General features: G+C 41.4%; 2 protein-coding genes across 6 annotated transcripts in view; one reads left to right on the top strand and one right to left on the bottom strand.

Annotated features, from left to right (window-relative positions):
* Nucleotides 1-10,343, bottom strand: part of LOC144986719 (NLR family CARD domain-containing protein 3-like) — a 674,722-nt gene that overhangs the window by 483,039 nt on the left and 181,340 nt on the right. The gene's annotated exons all lie outside the window — the stretch shown is intronic.
* LOC144987779 (uncharacterized) overlaps nt 1-10,343 on the top strand; it is a 149,000-nt gene that overhangs the window by 124,593 nt on the left and 14,064 nt on the right. The window contains exons 1-2 of one of the 2 annotated variants that reach the window (XM_078937193.1): nt 1,159-1,523; nt 1,769-6,736. The exons of the other annotated variant lie outside the window; for it this stretch is intronic. Coding sequence (XP_078793319.1) covers nt 6,592-6,736 — 145 coding nt within the window. The 5' untranslated portion in view covers nt 1,159-1,523; nt 1,769-6,591. Of the gene's footprint in view, nt 1-1,158; nt 1,524-1,768; nt 6,737-10,343 lie in introns of those variants that run through there. 2 annotated transcript variants of the gene reach the window in all.

Genomic DNA, 10,343 nt, shown 5'->3' with positions numbered 1-10,343 from the left:
CTTCACAGCATGTGTTTGTGGATCAACACACAAACAACAACAGGTGCAGGTGAGGAAGTGTTGCTGTTGTTGCCTTTGCCTGCTTCCAGCCTACAGGCACAGTTTTCTGCTCCATATGAGGTGGAAAAGAAAATGAATGACACCAATTTTAGGATCCCAACTCCTGACAAAGAGAAGAAATGTGGAGTTTGTCACGTCAACATGCTCAAGCCTTCTTTTTCCAGAGGGGAGTCCAACTGTCCTTCTAGTGATGCTCCGGTAGATTCATGGATCAGAAGGTTGAGGGTTCAAGTCCATTCATGGTTTAAGTCAGACAGAAGAAGAGTTTGGTTTGGATCCTTTCTTGTCTTTCTGTTCTCATTGAGTCTCTTCTAGTTCCAGGTCTGGTTCAAATAGTGGAATCATCCAAAAGGATGAAAACAGTCCTCCAAGCAGACGTCAGATTGAAAAGCTCATCAAAGAACACATCCAACTAGCCAATCAGCAAAGCACTGACAAGCTGGACTTGTGCTCTCCTTCAGTGAAGAACCTCCTCCTGCTGCTCCTCCATCTTTAGCTCTGACTTTGGAAGTCTTAGCTCCTCCTCCTCACCATCACTGTGACTGTTGACGTCTTCCAACTCCTCCAGAAAGCTGTTTTCTGATGAAGCTCTAACATCTCCTCCCTGTTGCAGCTTTCAGTCCAAACTCAACCTGTTCATGTCAATTCACTCCAGAGAAAATCCTTTTTCTGGGAAGAATTTGCTCCAAGTTTTCCTCCAACTAAGAATCTGCAAACCCAGATGAGAACTCCCAGCAGGAAAAGAATTCATCTGCAGGAAACTAGAAAAAGGCCTTTTTGTGGGAGGAAACCATTCCAGATCTTTACAAACACCAGAAATCCCAACTTTTCCTCCACTTAGCCTGAGTTTGGGTTCCAGGAAGCGGTGTGTGTTCAAGCTCCGCCCCCAGCAGCATCTCATGAAGCCCCTCCTCCAACATGAGGCCACTGGGGAATTCTGAATGAACCTTTACATTTCAACAGAAATTTCAAGCTAAAAACAGGAAAAAAACTCTCTTCATGTTTGAAAACAATCAAACATTCAAACAGGAAGAGAAAACAACGTTTGTCAGGAAATCAACAGATTTGATTGATTGTAAATCTTCTTCCTGTCGGAGTTTGATGAATGGAAGTAGAATCTGTAGAAAGTCAGTTGATGTTTTCCATTTCAGTAAATGAAGGTTTGATCTGCAGATTTCCTGATCACTTTCTGACTGGGATCCAGACCTGAACTAGACGTGACTCATGAGGAAGCAAACAGCACAGAAACTGCTCTGAATGTTCCCTCTTCTTCACTTTCTGTCTGACTTCAACCATGAAGGGACTTGAACCCTCAACCTTCTGATCCATGAGGCCACATGGTCTGAGAGAACATCCAGGTCCAGCTGCAGGTGGAGGACAGCATCATCCAGCCGTCACAGACTGGGGGCGGAGCCTGGAGATGACTGCTGAAGGTCAGAGGGCGGAGCTTCATCAGGATGAAGGTGCTGCTTGGATTCTGCTTTGATGTCCGTCTGTTCTCAGTCCCTTCATGGCTGCTGCTCAGAGCTGTTTCTGGATGTTTCTGGAGAATTCATGTCTTTACTGATCCAAATGTGGGATTTCTGTTTTTCTTTGGACTTTTCTTTATTTAAGGCTTTTAGCTTTTGGAACTTTCTTTGTTTCTATGCTTTAACTTCCAAACGGGTTTATCTAAGACAATCTGATTGTTTTTCATTTGACTTTCTAGGAACTTTCTGTTTCATCTTTGAGGATTTGGACTTTTGAAAGACTTTTAGCTGCAGTTTCATCCTTTGAACCAGATGGATCTGAATCTAGGGTCAAAGATTCTAAGGAAATCATGGATTCACAGACATTTGATTGAATTTCTGTCTGGATCAGAAACCAACAGCAGACATTTCAAGCCGTCATCTGTTCCTAATGTTCATTCCCCGCCATCATTGAAAGCTTTTGGAATAGTCCCTAAAGCCAGCGATCGGGCCGCTTTGGAGCATGAACTCATCACTCGGTGTCACGGTGGCAGAGAGATGACAGATCCCAAATCTGAGGCTGAAATGATCACGTCCTACCAGCTCCACTCTGGATTTGGGACCAAAAACCTTTGAAGATGTTGGAGCATTGTTGGAGAATAGACTGACAACATTTGTTTGGAAGAAAGATTGACCTTTGACCCCTCCCTCATGTGTTCCACATCCAGCTGCAGACACACCACTACAGCTCACATTCCACTTCTGATCCAGCAGTTAGAACCAGAGCCTGCATTTGCAGCAGGTTCCAACCCACTGACCACTGATCCACACAGGGGGACGTCCTAAGGGGCGGAGTCAGCCACTGGAGAGAGCAAAAAGGAGAAAGGGGGGTCACTCTGGGCCTCTCTGTGTCTGGACCTTCAGAGGGACAGTGGTTTGGTCCAGAACACGGATGCTAAACTAGCTCTCTGGAAACTTGAACTTGTTGAATGGGAAACTTCCTGAAATCTTCTTCATCTGTTGACTTGTTCTTTCTTCATCTGAATGAGCTCAGTCCTCTCCCAAATCCAACTCCATCTATCTTCAGTGCTTTGGACTGAGTTGGAGCAGAACTAGAGCTTTCTCCAGATGTCCTAGTACTTTTAGATCAGTGTCTTCCAATATTTGGAGCCCAGGTTCACTTCTTTCCCTGACAAAAATCCCAAAAGGCCTACCAGCCACCAAATAGTCAGAAACCAGAGAAACTTGGTGGTCTGCATTGATGAGAAACCAGTCCCTCCAGGATGACTCATGGCTTTTTGGAATCATTTCACACACAAACAAACGGGAAGTTGTGCTTGTTTTTCTGAGAAAATGCAATCAAATGTGTGATAATGGTCAATGTAAATGTTTAGATAAAGGCTGTAGGGGATTCAGGGATTGTGGAGCGGTTGTTGGACAGTGGTTGCCATGGCGACCTGCACACTCACCAAGCTGGAACTTAGAAGAAGAAAAAGAGACCAAAATGATTGATAAAGCAGGTTTTCCAGGGAAATCCCACAAAGTGCTTACCAAGCTAGAACTAAGAATATCCAGCATGTTTTGGAAAAACTCATTAGCTTCTTGTGGAAAATGATGAGTCATTGTAAAAGCATTCTATGAATGCTCAGAAAACTTCCTCTAAGGTTGTGGTTGTTTGGAGAAGTCCTCCTCTTCAAAGAAGTTCTCCTGACCATCTTCAAAGCCACTTTCTGCTTTTTCAAACGCTACTGTTCAACAAAAACTTGGTTTCTGCCACAAAACCAACCTTAGACACTGAAACAGAATGAATCCAATGCAGAAATGTGTTGACACCTTTAATTCAAAGCTTCAATCAGTTTGAATCTCATGAAGAACATTTCAAAAATCCACATTTGGATCAGGCGTCTTCATCAGAGCACAACTCATGTTTCCAGGACTGTGACTCACCAATAGATCCTCATTTCCTTTACACAATCTGTTTCCATCATTTGGATTTTTCATCAAAACTTGAGTTAGAAAAGAATTGTTGCCCCAAAATGTCCAGTTTGAATAGTCTACAGTTTGTTGTGTTTGGTTGCTAGGTAACAGGGTCTTTAATGTCTATGATGTCATGGTGGCTTTCAGAGTTGAACTCCTGAATATGACGGTAAACATTTGGATTGAACAAAAATGGGATTGAAGCTCATGCTAAATCCTGATCTCAATGCTGAAAAAACCTCCTCCTAGATTCTGGTTGTTTGGAGAAGTCCTCCTCTTCCAAGAATTCCTGAAAAAAGCCCTCATTTCTCCTGACCATCTTCAAAGCCACTTTCTGCTTTAGTTTAGTCCAAACTTGCTATATGCTGACAACATTTACAGCTTGAATCAATCTGAAGAATCCAAGGAAACAAACCAATCTAAGTCTGCATTCATGCCACTTCAGAACCAACAAAGCATGTTTCCAGGACGCTGACTTACCAATAGAACTTGGGATTTCCTTTGCAGTATCCTTCTCCGTGTGTTTTCCTTTGTTTTTCTCCCCAAAACCTAAAGCAGAGATTTTTGCTGAGCTGCAGAACAAACGTCTGACTGCTTTAACCGCCGTTGATGGTTTGTTGTGTTTCCCTCTATAGCTGCTATGGTCTTGGTATGGTTGCTAGGTAACGCTGTCTTTGATGATGATGACGTCAGAGTGGCCTCTAGAATGGACTTTTTTCTTGTGGAACCAGGAGCTGTAACCTTTAGGGCACTAGGACCCAGAAAGAGGTCCAGGCAGTGACGGTGTTCAGTGACGGACTGCGCAGCCGCACTTCCTCCAAACGCCACTATTCATCCAGCGCGTGGAGCGCCAGAGTCCAAACGGGCTTAAGGCGCTTTGATAAAGCGCTCTGGAATCCAGCTATGGTGTGCTAAACGTCAGGTCCAGAACGGAAGATGCCATCAATGAAGTCTGTCTGTCAGCAGCAATCCAACGCTGATGGGGTTTAGCTTGTGGAGGATTTGAATGTTCATTTGCTCTCAGGTTGGTTCTGTGCTGGAAGCCCCAACCCTCAGTTCAGTCAAGTTAGAAAGATGCTAACCAGCTGTTCCCTCTGTCACCATGGAAACACGGACCGCTTTAAAGTGGGACAGGATTTTCACGGAGCGGACTTCTAGACGTGGAGGATAAATACTCCAAGATGAATTCATCAGACATGAATCAAACAGTCTTTTCTACATAGAACAGAATGAAATCCACTGTGTTTTAGCAGCGTCTGTAGCATCACAGAGACGGTGTTCCACCAAAAACTGGGACCTGTCACATGTTGTTTCCTGGTGACAGAGCTGCAGCTTTAATGTCAATGATATAGAAGAAGAAGAATCCAAAACATTGGACTGTTTTCATGTGATCACATGGAAGCAGAATTAGGAAATCTCTAGGAAATCTGTCTTTGTTTTGTCAGCATGTTTGAATTGGAGTTTACAGTTAGATGACAATAAAGACGTTTTCACACCAAGAAATTACTTTGATGCAGTTTTCATTAAATAAATCAAAGAAAAGTTCAAATAGTAAAACCTCTAAATATTTCTGTGGTCTGTAAAAAATGTTTTCAAAAATTAAATGTTGTCTCCTGTGTGGAGGTATTTCAGTTCATTAAAACTGACATAAATGAGTAACGTTCACTGCAAACTGTGCAGAAGGCATGTTCTGTCTAAAACTGGAAATAGCACCAACCTTTTTTATCACCTGAAGCTGAGTCTCTATTTGATAATTCAATAAAAATAACATTTCATTTCCTCATTATAAAGCAACTTTATTGGAGTTTCATTTGTCATTGGTCTTTTTGAGCCAAAATTCTGAAGAAATCAAAACAAAAGGCTTTTCCAACAGAATCAGAACGTTAGCACGTGACCTAAGTTTGTTCACTTAAATGTTGATTTCTTTGACTGTTGTGTTAATAATATCAACAGTTCTCTGTCGCCCTCTGGTGGTTCATCAGAGAAGCCAAACTTCCAAAGAAAGTGAATCAATAAACATGAGCTAATTCTTGATGCAGGTTTGAAAACACAGATGGAAAACAGCATCAATACAAATATTAGTCAATGTTTCCTTGAATGGAACAATTTCAGTATTTGTTGTCAGAAACGTTGTGAAAAACTGTCTTGTAAAGTGTGTGGTGACGGTCCACTGTGGAAAATGACTGTTTGTGGAACATTGAGATGTGCTCAGTGATTTTGGTTTAGGACACTTTGGTTTCATTTCAAACGTTGGTTTCTCCTAAATCTACAAACTCTCTCCACAAACTGTCTCCTAACTCTCAGGGATTCCTGCTGCTGGCAAAACTCACGGCTCAAGGAACCACTTCATGAATCAGTCTCAATTAATTGTACTTCTTGAACTCTCATATGTCTAAGTTTGAGCCTGCAGATATTTTTAAAACAATAAAATGGAAGGATCGATCTAGATTCTCATCATGGATTCATTTACCATTTATCTATAGATGACATATCACTTTCTGGCAGTAGGGCTGCTAAATAAACTCATCATCCTCTCACTCCCTCTCACTCATGGTGCAGAAAGAATAAAAAAAGCAGAAAGAATGAAACATAACGGGACAGTTCAGCTGGAAGTTGAGAACGAGGCTTTGAAACCAGCAGCAGTTTGAGTCCATTCTGATGTTCCATTCAGGTTTCTGCTACAACAAGCCTTTATTTTGAAAGAGCCAGTGGGGCAGAAACAATAGAAGGAGGAGATTACCAACCCCCCCTGGAATGTTGCCCCCTGTGCAGTGGACTAGTGGGGGCAGGGACGGCTGAACCAATCACAGAAGACTGTTGCAGCTTTCCCTCCAAAAGTCAACCAATCAGATGTTGTTGTTTGGATTCTTTGTCTTGAAGTTTCACATGTGGAAGCTTCCAGAGTCTTTTCTGTTTGGTCTGCAGGCTGAGCAGAACTGACTCCTGCAGGATCACAGGAACTTTCAGGAAAATCTCCAAACAGGAGAAAAGTTTCTGTTTGGACCTTTTTTCTGTGATTGTGAGACTAGCAGATGATCGATCGGAGCTGCAGTGAAGAGGACGGCGGTGTTTGTGGGAGTTGGAGCTGAAGATCGGAGCAGGAACCATGTCTTCAGAACCTCAGGAAGGTTCTGTCAGAGAACAACTTTCTGCTGCTGAAGGAACCATCGTCCAGAACGAGGAGGAGCTCTGTCGTCAGCGCAGACTGCTGGATAGCAGCTGGAACCCGCAGCTTCAGCTACACCACATAGGTATTTTAGCTTCATCAAAGAAACCGAGAAGCCCTTTGAGCTTCATGCTTTTCTCTTTGGGGACCCGTCTGTCACTCAGTGGTGGTTCTACACTAACTTACTCCCCGGGCGATAAACCCCGGGGTACTCTCACAAGTACAATTCCCCAAAAAGTTACTAAGTAAAGATTAAGTAAATGTAACGCGTTACTACCCACCTCTGCGTATATATATTTATTTCAATCAGTCTCTTGTGGTCCTCCAGACTCCTCAGATATTTTCTCCAATGATCATTGATTTTACTGGTGCTTGACAAAATCCAAACGTTTTTTTTTTTTAGGTTCTGCATATGGTGCGTGATTGGAACTTTAGTAAACACATAAAATACATTCGTCTTTGCTGATCTTTTTCTGCTAGTCCTGTGTTCAGACTTGTCACCTTTTGGGCTGGGAGGGGCTCTCACTGCCTCTGAGCTGCACGTGCGTGCTCCCTGTACTTACACACACGCGCAGTTTCAGAACCACAAAGTGAAAGAGGTTTCATTCAAGATCATTCATAGGTTTTATCCAACAAATCAGTATATGCAAAGGCTAAAAAGGGATATTGATGAAAACTGTTCTTTCTGTTCTCAATCTGAGGAAACGTTGGTGCATATTTTTTGGACCTGCAAGTACACGGAAAAAATATGGGACAAAATTGACAAACTTGATAAAAACTCAAATTTATACACATTTTACTTTAACATGGAAAAATATCTTATTTGGTTACGTTAATTATGATAATACACGTGTATCTCAATTTTATTTAATAAATCTTCTGATTCTATTATTATTATATTATATTTACAAATCAAAATTCAGCAATAAAGTTCCTAATTTTCTTGATTTACTAGCCCAAGTTAGATGTTACTTACATTCCATTTCCCCCAGTACAAACAAAGAAGAAATTAAAACGTTATCACCTTGCTCAGTTGTATAATTAAATATAAGTTTATTTTTTTGCTTGTATATCCCCTGGCGTTTATTTTGAACATTTGATGTACAGTTTACTGTTCCTTGTTCTTTTGCTGTATGTCACTTTCGTTCTGTATCAATTAAAAAAGTTTTAGAACCACACATCTTCATTTTACAACAGAAGTTTCCATCTTGTGAGAAAATAAGACACAGCCGCCCGCCGGGGGATTTCATGTTGGGGGGGTTATTACTGTTCTCTTTCACTCCGTAACACCAAACATGAACTGTTAGAGTTCGATGGAGACAACTACATGTTTTTTTGGGAACAATTTTGTGCAGCGCAAAGTTGTATATGGTGTCAATTCAGCGCCTAAAAAAATTGCGCATCAAAACAGTAAAACCGCGCATCAAAACCCCAATCTGTGAATCAAAATGCATAAGCTATAATTTTCAACCAAAAACTATAACCCAAAGCAGATATTTTTCAGTTGCCGATTTGTTTTCTCGCCATTCTGAAATCCTGTTTTTGAGGTGCAGTTTTATTTTGAAATCCTCTTTTTAAGTAGCGCTTTTATTTTTTGCGGTTTTGATTCTAAAACCTTTCGACATGTAAAAATAGCGACATATCAGTCAAGAGGAGGGGAGGCGGGACATCCCCATCATCCAGAAGCTCATTGGCTACCGAATAACACAGAGTCTCACTTCAACATATCAGTTTCAAAGGTGAGTGTCTCATGTTTTTCAAATCTTTTACGATATTAAATGATCAAACTTGTACTTTATGTAACCAGAGGACGCCAGCACAGTCAGATGAGGAGCTCCACCAGTAGCTGCTAGTGAAAAAAGATGCTGGAAAGTAAGATGTTGCATGAAAAACTATCACCAATGTTCTCCTGTGTTAGCATGCTAGCTAGCTCAATGCTAGCGGGGTTTCCAGCTCTCTTCATGACTTTAATGGATTAAACAAAGTCCATGCTTTTACGGCAGTTTCAGGATAAGCCATGTCAAACCTGGGAATAATTGCCCGTGAATCTTCACTAAGATTAATCCAATATTTTTTTCAAGACATACATTCATGTATAACCTATAAGGTTTCTCATTGTTTCTTTTAGGGATTACAGAGGGAATTGAACAACAAAGCAACATATTGGTGTGCCGTATTTACAAAATGTATGCGTCTGCACTATGCAGACTGGCAGAATGAGTGAATCAGAGCAGAGTAAATTGTAGCAGACCAACAAAAACCTGCTTTATTCCCCTTAAAATTATCCCAGTATTAAACATTTATAGAATTAGTAGTTATTTTTAAAATAAGGTGGTGGTTTTAAAATGGACTATTCCTGTATGTCTGTTGTTTTCTATAAGGGCCATTGTTATGCATGCCATAACAAAAAAGGCAGAAATACTGAGTCAGCTACGACGTGGTTGTCTACAACTTCTTGAAGGTCATGGAAACAATTTTAATCTTAATTTTTCTCTTCTTTTTTTGGTTAATTGACTTTGCCGTTTTCCGGACCCAAAGATGCGAAGGTATGATGCAATGGCTGTCTGGCAGGCTCACGGACATCTCCTGTTAACTAAAAGGGGAGCATTTAACAAAGTTGTCCGTTTTGACCATGATTGCATTGACAACATGCCCAGGAACACTGTCTGCTTCCCATTTCTCAGTGCCGCCTGCACAAAACAGTGACTTTTCCATAAGCTCACCTAAAGTCTTATGAGGAGTTTTAAAAAGTTATTTTAATTTCTCGGAATTGTGGTTCAGATTTTCACAGAATCCAATGCACTTGACTCTGTGTCTCAAAGATCTTTGCAAAACCATCAGTCTTTTGTACAAAACACATTTAATGGTCAAACATTAAAAAGTGAAGCTTTACAAAATACCAGTGGTGATTAGTAGCCATTTATTTTCATAAAGGGGGGGGCAGTATTTTGTAAGGCAGATGAGATCTGTTAATATTGTTAGTTTTGTTACATCCTGCGATGACATTCATAGATCAGTTCAGAAATGTAAAAGATGGAGAACAATTCTGACACTAAGAGAGAGAGGACAAACCACAGAGCGAACAACAACTCAAAAAGTTTCCTTCTCTGCCTGGTTTAAGTGAGACTGTCATCCAATGTCAGCATCCTGCACACAAAGAAAAATGTATTTAAGAAAGTAAAAATGAAAAAAAAAAAATAATATAGCTCGGGTCCTCTACCAGAGGCCTGGGAGCTTGAGGGTCCTGCGCAATATCTTAACTGTTCCTAGCACTGCGCTTTTCTGGACTGAGAGGTCTGAGGTCTTTCCAGGTATCTGTTGTAGCCACTCCTCCAGCTTGGGGGTTACTGCCCCGAGTGCTCCAATTACCACAGGCACCACTGTCACCTTCACTTTCCAGGCTTTCTCCAGTTCTTCTGAGTCCCTGGTATTTCTCTAGTTTCTCATGTTCCTTCTTCCTGATGTTCCCATTGCTTGGCACTGCCACATCCACCACAACGGCTTTCCTCTGTTCTTTATCCACCACTACAATGTCTGGTTGGTTCGCCATTACCATGCTATCAGTCTGGATCTGGAAGTCCCACAGGATCTTTGCCCCACAGGATCTTTGCCCTCTCATTCTCTACCACCTTCGGAGGTGTTTCCCATTTTGACCTTGGGGTTTCCAGTCAATATTCTGCACACATGTTCCT

This window comes from Oryzias latipes, chromosome 2 (genome assembly GCF_053564925.1).
Source record: "Oryzias latipes strain Hd-rR chromosome 2, Olatipes_Hd-rR_3.1".
NCBI classification, from domain to species: Eukaryota; Metazoa; Chordata; class Actinopteri; order Beloniformes; family Adrianichthyidae; genus Oryzias; species Oryzias latipes.
Note: the sequence above shows the minus strand (reverse complement) of the source record. Positions and strands in the feature narration are given on the sequence as shown.